The following is a 19,738-nucleotide window of genomic DNA, read 5'->3' on the forward strand; positions in this document are numbered from 1 at the left end:
CTGCCATCTGGTTTCTGTAGAAATTGTAAATAGCCTTTTGCTCCCTGTATTTTAGCCCTGCCACCTTCAGAATTTGTAAGAGAGTATTCCAATCAACATTGACAAAAGCTTTCTCTAAAGTCTACAAATGCTAGAAACATAGGTTTGTCTTTCCTTAATCTTTCTTCTAAGAAAAGTCATAGGGTCAGTATTCCCTCACGTGTTCCAACATTTCTACGGAATCCAAATTGATCTTCCCCGAGGTCGGCTTCTACTAGTTTTTCCATTCGTCTGTAAAGAATTCGCGTTAGTATTTTGCATCTGTGACTTATTAAACCGATAGTTCAGTAATTTTCACATCTGTCAACACCTGCTTTCTTTGGGATTGAAATTATTATATTCTTCTTGAAGTCTGAGGGTATTTCGACTGTCTCATACATCTTTTTCACCAGATGGTAGAGTTTTGTCAGGACTGGCTCTCCCAAGGCTGTCAGTAGTTCTAATGGAATGTTGTCTACTCCGAGGGCCTTGTTTTGACTCAGGTCTTTAAGTGCTGTGTCAAACTCTTCACACAGTATCATATCTCCCATTTCATCTTCATCTACATCCTCTTCCATTTCCATAATATTGTCCTCAAGAACATAGCCCTTGTATAGACCTTCTATATACTCCTTCCACCTTTCTGCTTTCCCTTCTTTGCTAAGAACTGGGTTTCCATCAAAGCTCTTGATATTCTCCTTTCTCCTGTTGTTGTTGTCTTCAGTCCTGAGACTGGTTTGATGCAGCTCTCCATGCTACTCTATCCTGTGCAAGCTTCTTCATCTCCCAGTACCTACTGCAACCTACATCCTTCTGAATCTGCTTAGTGTACTCATCTCTCGGTCTCCCTCTACGATTTTTACCCTCCACGCTGCCCTCCAATGCTAAATTTGTGATCCCTTGATGCCTCAAAACATGTCCTACCAACCGATCCCTTCTTCTAGTCAAGTTGTGCCACAAACTTCTCTTCTCCCCAATCCTATTCAATACCTCCTCATTAGTTACGTGATCTATCCACCTTATCTTCAGTATTCTTCTGTAGCACCACATTTCGAAAGCTTCTATTCTCTTCTTGTCCAAACTAGTTATCGTCCATGTTTCACTTCCATACATGGCTACACTCCAAACAAATACTTTCAGAAACGACTTCCTGATACATAAATCTATATTCGATGTTAACAAATTTCTCTTCTTCAGAAACGCTTTCCTTGCCATTGCCAGTCTACATTTTATATCCTCTCTACTTCGACCATCATCAGTTATTTTACTTCCTAAATAGCAAAACTCCTTTACTACTTTAAGTGTCTCATTTCCTAATCTAATTCCCTCAGCATCACCCGATTTAATTTGACTACATTCCATTATCCTCGTTTTGCTTTTGTTAATGTTCATCTTATATCCTCCTTTCAAGACACTGTCCATTCCGTTCAACTGCTCTTCCAAGTCCTTTGCCGTCTCTGACAGAATTACAATGTCATCGGCGAACCTCAAAGTTTTTACTTCGTCTCCATGAATTTTAATACCTACTCCAAATTTTTCTTTTGTTTCCTTTACTGCTTGCTCAATATACAGATTGAATAACATCGGGGAGAGGCTACAACCCTGTCTCACTCCTTTCCCAACCACTGCTTCCCTTTCGTGCCCCTCGACTCTTATTACTGCCATCTGGTTTCTGTACAAATTATAAATAGCCTTTCGCTCCCTGTATTTTACCCCTGCCACCTTTAGAATTTGAAAAAGAGTATTCCAGTCAACATTGTCAAAAGCTTTCTCTAAGTCTACAAATGCTAGAAACGTAGGTTTGCCTTTTCTTAATCTTTCTTCTAAGATAAGTCGTAAGGTCAGTATTGCCTCACGTGTTCCAACATTTCGACGGAATCCAAACTGATCCTCCCCGAGGTCTGCATCTACCAGTTTTTCCATTCGTCTGTAAAGAATTCGCGTTAGTATTTTGCAGCCGTGGCTTATTAAACTGATAGTTCGGTAATTTTCACATCTGTCAGCACCTGCTTTCTTTGGGATTGGAATTATTATATTCTTCTTGAAGTCTGAGGGTATTTCGCCTGTCTCATACATCTTTCTCACCAGCTGGTAGAGTTTTGTCATGACTGGCTCTCCCAAGGCCGTCAGTAGTTCTAATGGAATGTTGTCTACTCCGGGGGCCTTGTTTCGACTCAGGTCTTTCAGTGCTCTGTCAAACTCTTCACGCAGTATCGTATCTCCCATTTCGTCTTCATCTACATCCTCTTCTATTTCCATAATATTGTCCTCAAGTACATCGCCCTTGTATAAGCCTTCTATATACTCCTTCCACCTTTCTGCCTTCCCTTCTTTGCTTAGAACTGGGCTGCCATCTGAGCTCTTGATATTCATACACGTGGTTCTCTTCTCTCCAAAGGTCTCTCTAATTTTCCTGTAGGCAGTATCTATCTTACCCCTAGTGAGATAAGCTTCTACATCCTTACATTTGTCCTCTAGCCATCCCTGTTTAGCCATTTTGCACTTCCTGTCGATCTCATTTTTGAGACGTTTGTATTCCTTTTTGCCTGCTTCATTTACTGCATTTTTATATTTTCTCCTTTCATCAATTAAATCCAATATTTCTTCTGTTACCCAAGGATTTCTAGCAGCCCTCGTCTTTGTACCTACTTTATCCTCTGCTGCCTTCACTACTACATCCCTCAGAGCTACCCATTCTTCTTCTACTGTATTTCTTTCCCCTATTCCTGTCAATTGTTCCCTTATGCTCTCTCTGAAACTCTGTACAACCTCTGGTTCTTTCAGTTTATCCAGGTCCCATCTCCTTAATTTCTCACATTTTTGCAGTTTCTTCAGTTTTAATCTACAGGTCATAACCAATAGATTGTGGTCAGAGTCCACATCTGCCCCTGGAAATGTCTTACAACTTAAAACCTGGTTCCTAAATCTCTGTCTTACCATTATATAATCTATCTGATACCTTTTAGTATCTCCAGGGTTCTTCCACGTATACAACCTTCTTTCATGATTCTTAAACCAAGTGTTAGCTATGATCAAGTTGTGCTCTGTGCAAAATTCTACTAGGCGGCTTCCTCTTTCATTTCTTAGCCCCAATCCATATTCACCTACTATGTTTCCTTCTCTCCGTTTTCCTACACTCGAATTCCAGTCACTCATTACTATTAAATTTTCGTCTCCCTTCACTATCTGAATAATTTCTTTTATTTCATCGTACATATCTTCAATTTCTTCATCATCTGCAGAGCTAGTTGGCATATAAACTTGTACTACTGTAATAGGTGTGGGCTTCGTATCTATCTTGGCCACAATAATGCGTTCACTATGCTGTTTGTAGTAGCTTACCCGCATTCCTATTTTCCTATTCATTATTAAACCTACTCCTGCATTACCCCTATTTGATTTTGTGTTTATAACCCTGTAGTCACCTGACCAGAAGTCTTGTTCCTCCTGCCACCGAACCTCACTAATTCCCACTATATCTAACTTTAACCTATCCATTTCCCTTTTTAAATTTTCTAACCTACCTGCCCGATTAAGGGATCTGACATTCCACGCTCCGATCCGTAGAATGCCAGTTTTCTTTCTCCTGATAACGACATCCTCCTGAGTAGTCCCCGCCCGGAGATCCGAATGGGGGACTATTTTACCTCCGGAATATTTTACCCAAGAGGATGCCATCATCATTTAATCATACAGTAAAGCTGCATGTCCTCGGGAAAAATTACGGCTGTAGTTTCCCCTTGCTTTCAGCCGTTCGCAGTACCAGCACAGCAAGGCCGTTTTGGTTAATGTTGCAAGGCCAGATCAGTCAATCATCCAGACTGTTGCCCCTGCAACTACTGAAAAGGCTGCTGCCCCTCTTCAGGAACCACACGTTTGTCTGGCCTCTCAACAGATACCCCTCCGTTGTGGTTGCACCTACGGTACGGCCATCTGTATCGCTGAGGCACGCAAGCCTCCCCACCAACGGCAAGGTCCATGGTTCATGGGGGGGGGGGTCTTTAATTTTCCTGTAGGCAGTATCTATCTTACCCCTAGCGAGATAAGCCTCTACGTCCTTACATTTGTCCTCTAGCCATCCCTGCTTAGCCATTTTGCACTTCCTGTTGATCTCATTTTTGAGACGTTTGTATTCCTTTTTGTCTGCTTCATTTACTGCATTTTTATATTTTCTCCTTTCATCAATTAAATTCAATATTTCTTCTGTTACCCAAGGATTTCTACTAGCTCTCATCTTTTTACCTACTTGATCCTCTGCTGCCTTCACTACTTCATCCCTCAAAGCTACCCATTCTTCTTCTACTGTATTTCTTTCCCCAGTTCCTGTCAATTGCTCCCTTATGCTCTTCCTGAAACTCTGTACAACCTCTGGTTCTTTTAGTTTATCCATGTCCCATCTCCTTAAATTCCCACCTTTTTGCAGTTTCTTCAGTTTTAATCTACAGGTCATAACCAATAAATTGTGGTCAGAGTCCACATCTGCCCCTGGAATTGTCCTACAATTTAAAACCTGGTTCCTAAATCTCTGTCTTACCATTATATAATCTATCTGATACCTTATAGTATCTCCAGGATTCTTCCATGTATACAACCTTTTTTCATGATTCTTGAATCAAGTATTAGCTACGATTACGTTATGCTCTGTGCAAAATTCAACCAGAAGGCTTCCTCTTTCATTTTTTAGCCCCAATCCATATTCACCTACTATGTTTCCTTCACTCCCTTTTCCTACTGTCGAATTCCAGTCACCTATGGCTATTAAATTTTCATCTCCCTCCACTACCTGAATAATTTCTTTTATTGCAGCATACATTTCTTCAATTTGCAGAGCTAGTTGGCATATAAACTTGTACTACTGTAGTAGGCATGGGCTTCGTGTCTATCTTGGCCACTATAATACGTTCACTATGCTGTTTGTAGTAGCTTACCCACACTCCTATTTTTTTTATTCATTTTTGAACCTACTCCTGCATTACCCCTATTTGATTTTGTATTTATAACCCTGTCTTGTTCCTCCTGCCACCAAACTTCACTAATTCCCACTACATCTAACTTTAACCTGTCCATTTCCCTTTTTAGATTTCTAACCTACCTGCCCGATTAAGGAATCTGACATTCCACACTCCGATCCGTGGAACACCGGTTTTCTTTCTCCTCATAATGACGTCCTCTTGAGTAGTCCCCGCCCGGAGATCCGAATGGGGAACCATTTTACCTCCGGAATTTTTTACCCAAGAGGACGCCATCATCATTTAATCATACAGTAAAGCTGCATGCCCTCGGGAAAAATTACGGCTGTAGTTTCCCCTTCCTTTCAGCCGTTCGCAGTACCAGAACAGCAAGGCCATTTTGGTTAGATCAGTCAATCATCCAGACTGTTGCCCCTGCAACTACTGAAAAGGCTGCTGCCCCTCTTCAGGAACCACACGTTTGTCTGGCCTCTCAACAGATACCCCTCCGCTGTGGTTGCACGTACGATACGGCTATCTGTATCGTTGAGGCACGCAATCCTTCCCACCAACGACAAGGTCCATGTTTCATGGGGGGGAGGGGGGGGGAGGTGCTGATTAATAGATGAACAATAATAGTAGAAACAACAAAAATAATAATTATATTACATAATTATTAGAAAGTATGACATTTAAACAAATTTTTCTATCAACTATGCCACATCTTTTATATCTGGTAAGAACTGATTTTTTTCCTTCTTGTGTTTATACCACAGAATGTAAATTTCTTTATTAATGGGAACAAGTGCATGCCATGTAAAGCCCATTAGAAGAAATAAGTATACTGTATTTTACAGACTATAAGACGCTATGGACCATATTTCTACGAATAATTTTTTTAATAATTTTACTATTTTTATTATTAGATGGGAAATCCAGATAATAAAAGACTTCTTCGTTTATAAAATCAAACTTATCTTTAAAATCCCTGAAAAAATGTAATCTTTTTCTTCCTCCTCCTCCTCCTCCTCATCATCATCATCATCGTCGTCCTCTTCATGTATAACATGGTCTTCACTGTCATTTAGAATGTTACTTATGCTGCACTTCCTGAAAGATTTAACAAAAATGCTTTTTCTCACTCTAGACCATGACTGTTTTATCACTGACACACTTGTTTGGTGTTAGGTTATTTTAAAGCTGCCTTGGGTATGAATTCATGCTGGGTTTCATCCATCACCCATATGTTCCATTCCTCTCTCACATACACTCTAAACGGCGTATTTATCAAGACATCAAGAGGCTGTAATTGTGAAGTCAGCCCTCCTGGAATAACAGCAACCTCTCTATTTTCCTGTCTCACAGAATTTTTCAAATGACTGCTACAGTGATCAAGCACAAGAAGAGAACTCTTCTTCAATATAGCACCTTTCCTACTCTTCCACACTTTGTTAATCTACAATTTCGTACCAGCCTCGTCCATCCAATCCTTGTCCCATACTTGACCAACAACCCCTGGCAGTATTTCAGAAAGTTTTGGCATTGTTTTGCTCTTGAAAATTGTTGTGTCATCTAATGTGGGAGTCAGCACAGACACAAACAAGGAAGAAGAAAAATTGCTATGCCCACTGGCATGAATCCAAATAGATCTGTACATAACACTTGAAGATTAATTGGACACTTTATTTCTAAAAATGAAAGAAACTTAACTTTCTGTGCCTGCTACATGCAAGTACTTTACTCTCTATTTCTACTCAGAGAACATTGGCTGAGCAAGGTCTTCCTACTCAGTACTGATGCTCTCGAAGCCTGAAACCAAATTGGGGCCAACCAGCAATTGGCAGCTGGTTAATCAGTGTTGACAGAGGGTGCTGAACTCTGTCTTCCTGGAGTTGTGGTGCTACCCACTCCATCCACTGGTGCACATCTCAATGCCTTCTTGATGTTTCGCATAGCTGCACTGTTCGGTGTACAGTTGATGCTTTAGGACTGCACAAAAATGATCACTGGATTACATTTAGTACTGTCAGCACAACATGAACTGACAACAATGTAGTGCATTTTTTCATGTCCACTTGTTTTTATAGTTGACTTTTAGCACCTTTCATGGCAACAATTCTGTTACTCGGCACATCAAATGTCCGAGAAGTATCATCCATATTCGCTATTTGGCTTAGTTCCATAACAGTTTCTTTTGATGCTGAATAATAAAGCAATACAGAAAAAAATTCTCTCTTCATAATCTTGTGGCATTTTCTGAGATATTTTGGTTTTGGTTCACATGCTAAGGCCAATACACTGCATAAAGCTGTGTTAAGTTCCAACTGTGGCACTAGCTTACAAGCATGAATTTGAATCATTTTTGTATTAATTTCCACACCATTTTGACAGTGTCCGTGAATCCATTTCAATAGGGCACCACCTAGTTATGGCCATCTTGCATTCAGTTCTCTATTTGCACATTTAGTCTTCCTCATTTTTTCAGTTCTTCTTTACTAGCCCACCAATTGTGAATGATTTTTTCTGTTGGTGGAGGGCCAAAATGCCGCTCAGCTACTGTTTACGTGCTCTTCTGCATATGCTATTACTTTCAATTTATAACCTGCATCATTTGAATACATTTAATGTTTTTCCATTGCACAACTAGCTACTAACAAACATATTGCATTGTTACCAATAACACAAATCACCTTCAATTCAAGTTCAATACTGGAAACAATTTTTGCAATAAAAAAAAGTGTCTTATAGGCCATAAAATAAAGTATTACTAATTCAGTGAGAGACGTTACACATTTATTAGAAAATTAATATTGTTCACAACCAGAGGAATGTGATGATGAAAAGGATACTTCTTAATTTCCTTTGCCACAGATTCCGGCAAGCTTGCAAGAGACTGATGATGGCCAATTGGAAGAATCAACAGGTGATCAGCAACAAGACCTCCTTTGGCCAATGCCAGATAAGCCTGAAAAGAATTAACATCTGCACACTGCACTAAACTCTATTATAACTAACTGTGTACAAACAATAACTATGGTTAGGGCTTGATTACCTCTGTGCCAATACTAATCACAAGATGCTTCTCAACTTCTGGACTGGCTAAGCAAAACCAGCAAGTACCTGTAATAACATGAGTGTGTAATCATAGAATTTATTTGTCATAGTTTCACAAACTACTGCCCTGAACTACCATCACAATTAACAACATACCTTGATCAAAGACAGGAGGTTGTTTTCGTTCTGGTCCCCCATCACTACCTCTTGACTTTCTCTTGCGGCTGCCATGATCTTCTGGCGCATCCATGTCGAAAAAGTACTGGTTTGACTTCTCCTGTGAGACAAAATCCAAACATTAAATTACGAAAAATAATTGTAAATGTCATGTATAAATGCAACTCCCTTTCTTTCCTGCTCAGTATTTCAGATATGTACAAACATATAGACAATTTGCTTTCCACAGGGGCATGTCCTTAGCAAGATTCCAATGCAACTATACTGAATCTTTGAATTCTGATTAGTGATAACTGCAGTAATGGCATGTAATACCACTTCAAGAAGCACTGGTACTGCCAGTTTGAAAGTAGGAACTTCACTGGACATGAAAATTCCAGAAGAGACAAAACTCCTCCCTTAATTAAAATTAAGAACATATTTTGAAGTGCTTTGAGACATTATAAGAATTTATACAATATGTGAATTTCAATTTTTTATGTGATTTTTGTAGAAGATAGAGTCTGAAGCAAATTTCTATCACCATGGCAGACAATATTTGGTGTGACACTGTTGCAACTCTGGACTTTAAATGCCAGATGTTAACTTAAATCAGACTATAAACTGACACAGTTTGTATTACTGCAGAATGCCAGACTATTCAGCAATTAGTCTGTAAAAGTCATCAATACAACTGAGTCTCTTAGTAGGTTAATTCGTTACTCGCCTACTGTTGGCACACCATGAGTATCACTATGTTGAAAGTAGTGTCAATAAGTTCCAGATTCAAAATCTCTCCAGATATTCCATATCTACCAACTCACATCATCAGTGAATGATAATCTGTTTTTAGAACAACACACACGTTCTTATATATTATAATACTTATTGAATATAACAGAGGGAAACATTCCATGTGGGAAAAATATATCTAAAAACAAAGATGACGTAACTTACCAAACGAAAGTGGTGGCATGTTGATAGACACACAAACAAACACAAACATATACACAAAATTTGCTTCATCAGGAAAGAGGGAAGGAGAGGGAAGGACACAAGGATGTGGGTTTTAAGGGAGAGGGTAAGGAGTCATTCCAATCCCGGGAGCGGAAAGACTTACCTTAGGGGGAAAAAGAGAACAGGTATACACTCGTGCACACACACACACATATCCATCCCATCATACACAGACACAAGCAGACATTTGTAAAGGCAAAGAGTTTGGGCGGATGGATAGGTATGTGTGTGCGCGAGTGTATACCTGTCCTCTTTCCCCCCTAAGGTAAGTCTTTCCACTCCCAGGATTGGAATGGCTCCTTACCCTCTCCCTTAAAACCCACATCCTTTCATCTTTCCCTCTTTCCTGATGAAGCAACTGTTGGTTGCGAAAGCTTGAATTTTGTGTGTACGTTTGTGTTTGTTTGTGTGTCTATCGACATGTCAGCACTTTCGTTTGGTAAGTCACATCATCTTTGTTTTTAGGTAATACTTATTGATAAATTCTTCTGTGAAGCTGGAGTCATTGCCAGAAAATTATAGTAACTTGGCCCTTCTGTGCGTGGGTGGTCAAAGATTTTTATACTTAACTTAATTTTTCCTTTATGTGTCACTTCTTTCTACTCCATGCTAAAGCTGAGTAGTTAATACTACAATTCACCTACATTATATTTAAACATAAACAATTAGAACTATATTTTATTAATGTCTATTGTTTGAAGGAACACTTCATACTATTCATTACATATAATGTAAATAGATAGATAAAAATATACTCACCAAGCAACATCAGAAGAACACACACACACAGGAAAAGGTTAAACTTATGCAAGCTTTTGGAGCCAGTGGCTCCTTTTTCCAGGAGAAGAATTCAAGGGGAAGGAAGAGGGGTGAAGGAAGAGGACTGGTACAGTTCAGAAAAGTCACCCAGAACCCCAAGTCAGGGGAGACTTACCAGATGGATGAGAAGGAAAGACTGATTGTTGGGGAGTCAACCAGACGAGATTTGAAAACTATAGAGCTTAAAAGAAGACAACGGTAATATGCAAGACAGAGATTACTACAAAATATTGTGCATGAGTTAATAAGAGTGAACAGCTAAGTGCATTGTATTTAACAGAATTGAGAGGGGGATGGCAAAAAATAAGACAGGTCAGAAAATTTTTAAAATAAGAGTGAAGAAATGAGTAGCTACTGTGAAGAAATGCTGAGATGTAAGGAATTAAAATAAATTAAGGCCAGGTATGTGGCAAAAACCACGGACACACTGTAGCACTAGTTCCCACATGTGGAGTTCTGAGAAACTGGTGTCTGTGGGAAGAATCCAGATATTGCATGTGGTAAAATAGGCACCAAGGTCATGACTTATGTTGCAGAGTATTCTCTGCAACAGGATCTTGTCTGTTTCCGATCTACACCCTCTGAATATGACAATTCATCCAACTGATAACTGTGTGGTAGTCATGCCGATGTAAAAGGCCGAAAAGCGTTTGCATAACAGCTGGTATATGATATGTGTTGTTTCACAGGTGGCTTTCCCTTTGACAGTACGTGTTTTGCCAGTTGCAGGGTTGTTAGGAGGGTACATAGGGCAAGTCTTGCAGTGGGGTTGGTCACAAGGGTAGAAGCCATGGTGTGGGGAGATGGGTGCAGAAGGATCATAGGGTCTGACAAGAATATTGCAGAGATTTGGAGGGTGATGAAAAGCTATTCTAGGTATGGTGGGCAAAACCTCAGATAGAATGGATCTCGTTTCAGGTCATGATTTTAGTAAGTCGGACTTTTACATCGGCATGACTTCCACCTAGCTCCAGTCTGGATGAATGGGTATAGGCAGAGGGTGTGTACTGACAACACACAATAATCTGTTGCAGAACATGTTCTACAACATGACAGTCGTGACCTTGTTGTCAGTTTCACCACATGCACCATCTAGATTCTTCCCCAGACACCAGATGGGAACTAGCACTAGCACATGTCCTTGGTTCTCGGCAGTCACCTGGTCTTACTTCACATTAATTCCTTATGTCTCAGCTTTTCTGCACAATAACTATTCATTTCTTTACTTCATTTTAGTTTTCTACACCTCTCATTTTCTGACCTGTCTACCTTTCGCCATCCCGCCCTCCCAAGTCTGTTACATGCAATGCACATACCTTTTCACTCTTATTAACTCATGTACAATGTTTTAGTAGTAATCTCTGTCTTGCCTATTACCCTGTCTTCCACATTTAAATTCTCCAGTTTTCAAATCTCATCCGGTGTAGTCCCCAACAGTCAGTCTTTCCTTCTCATCCCATCCATTAAGTCCCCCCTGATGTGCAGTTCAGGGTGACTTCCAAACCATACCCCTTTTCCTAAACCTCTACAGTCCTTTTCCTTCACCCCTCTTCCTTTCCCTTCAACTCTTCTGTCAGAAGAAAGAGCCACTAGCTCTGAAAGCTTGCATAAGTTAAACCTTTTTCTGTGTGTGGTGTTCTGCTGACGCCACTTGGTGGGTAAATTTTTTGTCTCTTGTAACACCCCAAGGACAGAAAACCCCAATTAACAAACTTTATGGAAACTTAAAGTAGGGAAGTGAGTCATCTTGACAGTGATGGCAACTATTGACGATAAAATCTACACTGGTGATATTTTGATTAGCACCTGTATCATTCAAATACTGAGAATAGCATACAAAAAGGGGAGATAAAAGGAAAGGATTATCATAGAATAAATTCCAAATCATATGAACAAAGGTTAAATCCAAGGAAGTAATTCACTCAAGATAACATTTACCATGGAAGAGAGCTGTAGCCACGCCAAAAAGGAAATTCAATGCGACTACAATGCAACTCGGATATGGAAATATTCAGTTAGTTAGTTGCTCCTGAGCCGCTCTAGAGTACTTTTGCAATAGTTGTCTGGACGCAAATGCTATTAGATTGTTTCAGTTTTGGAAGTTTGATAATTTGAGAGGTAGAGACTGAAGTATTGCTCAGTCATTTGACTGATGAAAGTTAATCTTTACCGTTCTCAATGCGATGGTATAGTAAGATGAATGCTAGACTTCAACTGAGTGATATTGGTTTATCGGACTAGCCTTCATATTGATAAACAGTTACAAACCTTGAGAGCAATGGATCAATGACAGAAAAACAACTCATAGTCATGAATAGGACACAATAAAGTGAAGGAACGAAGAAAGACAAGTACGCCAATTAGTCAAATGTTGTCATCAGCGTCACAATTACTGAACTGAACAGAAGTTAATCTTGAATGATATATCGGTGTGCGCATGTTGTAGGAACAAACAATTAAGTACAGAAAGAACAACAAAATCTGAGTCAAAAGATAAATCTTACACATCGCCTAATTCATTAAATGGACAATATAATGTGTATTAATGCAAGTTGATTGACTTGTTAAACACTTTAATTGAGTAAGTGAGTATATGATTAATGGACAGTGAAAACTGGTTAGTTTAAACCAGTATTACGGTGTATTAAAAATCCATTTACTCCAACATACATTCTATTGTCAGAAATTGACTATCTTCATTGTTACATTCATTACATATGGAACTTTTTTGTAAATGATGGTCACCATGTGACCACTTGTTATGGCTTCCACTTTGATAAGAATGTTGTATTTCACCTGGAGTTACAGTGGTCCATTGTTAATAACTTGACATAGCAACAGAATAGCAGACAGCAAAATTTCATCCTCGCTAAGTATGATGTGCAAAATGACCATAATGATGAAATCAAGAATCAAGATTTTATTTCATCACGAACTGACCAGGCATAAAAATAAAAATAAATGGTTGCAGTTTACCAGTTCACACAAGACTGTTGTGGACAGATAACAGAATATTTACAAACCACATGAGGAGTTGTGTTCTTATGAGAGTTATAGGTGCTGTTCCACGTCATACCGAAGGAGACGAACATTGTTACGCGTCACGTCTCCTCCCAGCAAGTGAAGAAGGAGGGAAGGGATGTCACACTCTCCAATTACTTTTTATTGTCAGAAATTGACTATCTTCATTGTTACATTCATTACATATGGAACTTTTTTGTAAATGATGGTCACCATGTGACCACTTTGTTATGGCCTCCACTTTGATAAGAATGTTGTATTTCACCTGCTGGATAGTTACTGGCAGCAGGCACACACTTGGGATACCAGTATTCTCTCCCATACCCCACCCTCCATTTTCCAGAAACAGATCACATGCTGATAAATAAGGCAATAATAGCAACAATATGATGAATGATCTCTCTTCTGATACAGATCTGCATTTCCTATCCATCACCTTCAAACAAGCCTTTGACAGCATAAACCAGCAAGAACTATACAGAGTATTGGAAGAAGTTGGTATATATGCTAAACTAATAAGACTAACCAGAATGACAATGACAGAGACAAGAGCAAAAGTAAAGGTCCTTAGCAGAACACGTGAAAGCTTTGACTTTAATAAAGGCATGAAGGAAGGTGATAGTCTATCCACTCTCCTATTCAATATAGCCCTGAATATTTCAGTAAATAAAATCAACAAAAGAGGGAACATATTTATGAAAACTAGCCATATATGTGCATACACTGATGACATTGCTATAGTAGGAAGAAATATCAGTACAATCCAAGAAACATACCGGGCAATAGACACAGAAGCCTTAAAAATTGGCCTTACAGTAATTGAAAACAAAACAAAATATATGGTAATGTCACAATCTGACACCAGAAGAAGCCCTAAAGACTTAAAACATCAATGGGAAATTCTTCAAAGGAGTGTCCTCTTTTACCTACTTGTGAGCCCTAATAATAAATGATAACAGTATTGGAAAAGCTATAATGGAAAGGATACAAGTAGGAAACAGAGCTTACTTTGCAAATATGCAGCTTTTCAAAAATAGTCTTGCTACAAGAAAAACAAAACTGTTAATACATAACTCCATAGTCCACCCAATAATCGCATACAGATCAGCCCGCATCTCGTGGTCGTACGGTACCGTTCTCGTTTCCCGTGCCCGGGTTTGATTCCCAGCGGGGTCAGGGATTTTCTCTGCCTCGTGATGGCTGGGTGTTGTGTGTTGTCCTTAGGTTAGTTAGGTTTAAGTAGTTCTAAGTTCTAGGAGACTGATGACCATAGATGTTAAGTCCCATAGTGCTCAGAGCCATTTGAACCATTTTTGAGCATACAGATCAGAGGTATGGACATTGACAGAATATGACAAAAATGCACTAAGAAGATTTGAGCAGAAAATACTATGCAAAATCTATGATCAAATAAGGGAGGAAGAAGGTTGAAGAATACACTACAATGCCGAATTACAAGTGTTATTCCAAGGTAGGATCATAATAAAATTTGTGAAATCATGGCAAACACGATGGATAGAACACATGGAGAGAATGGCAAAGGATAGAATTCCAAACAAAATGATGAAAGGTGTGATCCATTCAGCTAGGTGAAAAGGGAGACCTAGAAGAAGATGGATGGATAATGTAATACTGGATCTAACCGGTATGGGAGTCCAGGGGTGGAAAAGAGCAGCAAACAAATGAGAAATGTGAAGGAAAATCTTTGAAGAAGCCAAGGCTCACCAAGGGCTGTAGTGCTACTGAAGAAGAAGAACAACATTATGTTATCAAAAATTGACTATTTTCGTTGTTACATTCATTACATATATAACATTTTTGTAAATGAAGCTCGTCATGTGTCCATCATTGGCTGCAATGCAATCTTTGGCACGACTGCAGGCACTCTCTCTCTCTCTCTCTCTCTCTCTCTCTCTCTCTCTCTCTCTCTCTCTCTCTCTCTCTCACACACACACACACACACACACACACACACACACAAACTTTTTGAAGAAAACAGTTGTTATGGCCTCCAGTTTGATATGAATGTTGTGTTTCACCTACTGGATAGTTATTGGCGACAGGCACACACTTTGGATACCAACACTCACTTCTCCCCCTTCACCTTTTCAGAAATAGATCACATGCTGATAAATAAAGCAAAAACAGCAACAATACAATGAATGATCTCCTGTGACTGTGACAGCATTGCTTGCATCATCCTCAAAAGCTACAAACAATATGGTCCACAAAAATTGAAAATGTGCCTTTCAGACTTCACGAAACAGTTCAGAAAATTGACTTGTTTGTTTATTATCTCCAGAAGCTGTGGGCAGAAATTTCAACATGCCTCCAGATCTCTGTTAGTAACTGTTGCAAAAGTTGCATCTTTTGGGGGAAGAACTTACTATCCAGATGCAACACCTATCATACACCTCTATCTAACATGTACGTGACTTATTGCTCTGCACATAGCCATATGGTACACAACAATAACACAATAGAGTGCTATCGAATAGACACTCTTCGAGCCTTTGTGTAACACTGAGTTTTGATCTGCTGTTACCTACATGGCACTCACAATCTGAAACCAATTTCTGCTTTCACCACTAAACCTTCAGAGTCAGACCCATCCACTGCTAGTTCCATCAACTGTCACACAAACCATGATTCAACGACAACTTTTTTGTTTTTAAATGTTTATTACATGTTTAATTTTGTGCTGCGCATATTAATTGTTGTAGAGATGATGCCCTGTGATCACAATGCAAAGCGTATAAGCCATGTACCTCGTGCAGCAACAAACATTCTGTCGTAGGAGGTTTGTTTCCTGCTACCTCATATGTTGGGCACTTGAGTTGTTTCCGTGAACACAACACTTGCGAAAGCTGAAGAACTAATCAAGTTTGACTTTGCTAATTACTACTACAGTGTTACCTGGGATGCAGAACAAGTAGCTGATCAGGTGACTTATCGCTCAACAGATTCTATTGTTCTAAACTGCCTGACCAACATCATATCTATGCCACAACTTGTTCATTTTGTTGCTTATGCAAATGACACCTACTTACAATGCAGTTACTGTATCTGAAAAACATTTTCACTGCATGATCATTCACTCAACAGTTATCTATAATGAAGTGGTATCTGAAAATAAACTACACTAAATTCAATCAGATCTTGATAAGATTTCAAAAGTGGCACAAAGACTAGCAACTTGCTTTAATATTCAAAAATGTAAAATTGTGCATTTCACAAAATGAAAAGAAAATTATTCCATCACTAAAATATCAATGAGTCATAACTGAAATTGGTCAATTTGTACAACTACCCAAGTGTAATGATGTGTAGGGGTATGAAATGAAACAACCACATAAGTAAAGCAAGTGACAGATTTGGTTCTAGTGAAGAAGGAACATTTGGGTACCACCACTTATGTGTCAGTTGTGCAGTGAGCTATGGGTTTACTGCTGCACCCACACATTATTTCCATATGTAGTCTAGGAGGATGAGAATTCATAAAGTACACATTTGTTGTAAACACATTTATTCTACATGATAAAGCACATGAAAACTCGTCAAAATAAATTCTGATTACATTGTCTAGTAGTTGGTGATAACAGTAATGGTGTCACACTGTATCTTCACTCGAACGTTGTTCTGCAGGGTATACACTCCTCAGAGATGAATGCATCGGCCAATTGCGTGACCATAGGAGAACCTCTTCATGATTGCAGGGTGCTGTGTATTTCATGGAAGCAATGAAGCAAAAGTGCAAATTTAAATATAGAGTGCCAAACAAACTTCTGTAGGTTTTGTTAAGCTCGATCCATGTGGTCTGCAGAAAGCAACTGAAAAATGTGTGTATTGTATGGTGACTTAGCTCGCACTGCTGTTGCATTTTGCCTGTGCAACTCTAGGAATACAATGTACTACAACCTCCTACTTACTCCTCACTTAGGGATCACAAAGATAAGATTAGACTAATTCTAGCACACAAAGGGTCATTTAAGCACTCATTCTTATGCACTCCATAAGTGAATGGAATGGAATGGGGAGAAACTCTAAGAACTCGAAGTACCCTCTGCCATGCACTTCACAGTTGTTTGCAGAGTATATGTGCAGACAAACATGTAGATCCTGACTAACATGTAAGCTGTGCTGTGAAGCAAGTAAACAATTATTCCTGCTAAAGCAGACAGATACTGGTTTTAAGTGCACAACGAAACATCAGCTTCTAGGAAACCATGATCAATAATTTTATGAAGAGTTCTATCAAAAATATACACTAACAAAATGCTCGGATTTTCTCCTAAATCATTTCTATACATAAGGATTGGCAAAGGCCCTATAACACTACCTTGGGGAGTGCCAGATATCACTTCTGTTTTACTTGATGACTTTCTATCAATTACTATGAACTGTGGCCTCTCTAACAGGAAATCACTAATCCAGTCACATAACTGAGAGAATAGTCCGTAAGAACACAATTTCACTACAAGTCGCTTGTGTGGTACACTGTCAAAAGTCTTCTGGAACCCTAGTTACACAGAATCAATTTGAAAGCCCTTGTCATTAACACCCACCATTTTGTGTGTGTAAAGAGCTAGCTGCGTTTCACAATGTTAACTATGTGTCAATTGACTGTTCTCGTCTATGTAATTAATAATGTTTGAACACAATATATGCTCCAAAATCCTGCTGCATATTGACGTTAATGATATGGGCCTGTAATTTAGTGGATTACTCCTACTACCTTTCTTGAATATTGGCGTGACTTGAGCAACTTTCCCATCTTTGGGTGCGTATCTTTCATCAAGCGGGCTGTTGAACACGATTGCATGATTGTTAAGTATGGAACAATTGCATCAGCATACTCCACACCTACTGCAGTAGTACAAGTTTATATGCCAACTAGCTCTGCAGACGACGAAGAAATTGAAGAAATGTATGATCAAATAAAAGAAATTATTTAGATAGTGAAGGGAGATGAAAATTTAATAGTCATGGGTGACTGGAATTCGGTAGTAGGAAAAGGAGAGAAGGAAACGTAGTAGGTGAATATGGACTGGGGCAAAGAAATGAAAGAGGAAGCCGCCTGGTAGAATTTTGCACAGAGTACAAATGAATCATAGGTAACACTTTGTTCAAGAATCATAAAAGAAGGCTGTATACATGGAAGAAGCCTGGAGATACTGACAGGTTTCAGACAGATTATATAATGGTAAGACAGAGATTTAGAAACCAGGTTTTAAATTGTAAGACATTTCCAGGGGCAGATGTGGACTCTGACCACAATCTATTGGTTGTGACCTGTAGATTAAAACTGAAGAAACTGCAAAAAGGTGGGAATTTAAGGAGATGGGACATGGATAAACTAAAAGAACCAGAGGTTGTACAGAGTTTCAGGAAGAGCATAAGGGAGCAATTGACAGGAACTGGGGAAAGAAATACAGTAGAAGAAGAATGGGTAGCTTTGAGGGATGAAGTAGTGAAGGCAGCAGAGGATCAAGTAGGTAAAAAGATGAGAGCTAGTAGAAATCCTTGGGTAACAGAAGAAATATTGAATTTAATTGACGAAAGGAGAAAATATAAAAATGCAGTAAATGAAGCAGGCAACAAGGAATACAGACGTCTCAAAAATGATATCAACAGGAAGTGCAAAATGGCTAAGCAGGGATGACTAGAGGACAAATGTAAGGATGTAGAGGCTTCTCACACTAGGGGTAAGATAGATACTGCCTACAGGAAAATTAAAGAGATCTTTGGAGATAAGAGAACCACTTGTATGAACATCAAGAGCTCAGATGGCAACCCAGTTCTAAGCAAAGAAGGAAAAGCAGAAAGGTGGAAGGAGTATATAGAGGGTCTATACACGGGCAATGTACTTGAGGACAAAATTATGGAAATGGAAGAGGATGAAGATGAAATAGGAGATACGATACTGCGTGAAGAGTTTGACAGAGCACTGAAAGACTTGAGTCGAAACAAGGCCCCCGGAGTAGACAACATTCCATTGGAACTACTGACGGCCTTGGGAGAGCCAGTCCTGACAAAACTCTACCATCTGGTGAGCAAGATGTATGAGACAGGTGAAATACCCTCAGACTTCAAGAAGAATATAATAATTCCAATCCCAAAGAAAGCAGGTGTTGACAGATGTGAAAATTACCGAACTATCAGTTTGATAAGTCACAGCTGCAAAATACTAACGCGAATTCTTTACAGACGAATGGAAAAACTAGTAGAAGCCGACGTCGGGGAAGATCAGTTTGGATTCCGTAGAAATGCTGGAACACGTGAGGTAATACTGTCCCTACGACTTATCTTAGAAGCTAGATTAAGGAAGGGCAAACCTACGTTTCTAGCATTTGTAGACTGAGAGAAAGCTTTTGACAATGTTCATTGGAATAATATCTTTCAAATTCTGAAGGTAGCAGGGATAAAATACAGGGAGCGAAAGGCTATTTACAATACAGAAACCAGATGGCAGTTATAAGAGTCGAGGGACACCAAAGGGAAGCAGTGGTTGGGAAAGGAGTGAGACAGGGTTGTAGTCTCTCCCCGATGTTATTCAGTCTGTACATTGAGCAAGCAGTGAAGGAAACAAAAGAAAAATTCAGAGTAGGTATTAAAATCCATGGAGAAGAAATAAAAATGTTGAGGTTCGCCGATGACATCGTAATTCTGTCAGAGACAGCAAAGGACTTGGAAGAGCAGCTGAA

The 19,738-nt window shown here is 39.2% G+C and overlaps 1 protein-coding gene across 1 annotated transcript in view; it reads right to left on the minus strand.

Annotated features, from left to right (window-relative positions):
* The window catches only part of LOC126272441 (CWF19-like protein 1), a 159,129-nt gene that overhangs the window by 31,353 nt on the left and 108,038 nt on the right, over positions 1 to 19,738 (minus strand). Inside the window, exons 8-10 of the mRNA XM_049975316.1 lie at positions 8,178 to 8,298; positions 8,020 to 8,087; positions 7,815 to 7,932 (exon numbers count right to left, since the gene is read on the minus strand). Coding sequence (XP_049831273.1) covers positions 7,815 to 7,932; positions 8,020 to 8,087; positions 8,178 to 8,298 — 307 coding nt within the window. The remainder of the gene's footprint in view (positions 1 to 7,814; positions 7,933 to 8,019; positions 8,088 to 8,177; positions 8,299 to 19,738) is intronic.

The sequence above is a fragment of the Schistocerca gregaria genome, chromosome 5, assembly GCF_023897955.1.
Source record: "Schistocerca gregaria isolate iqSchGreg1 chromosome 5, iqSchGreg1.2, whole genome shotgun sequence".
NCBI lineage: Eukaryota > Metazoa > Arthropoda > Insecta > Orthoptera > Acrididae > Schistocerca > Schistocerca gregaria.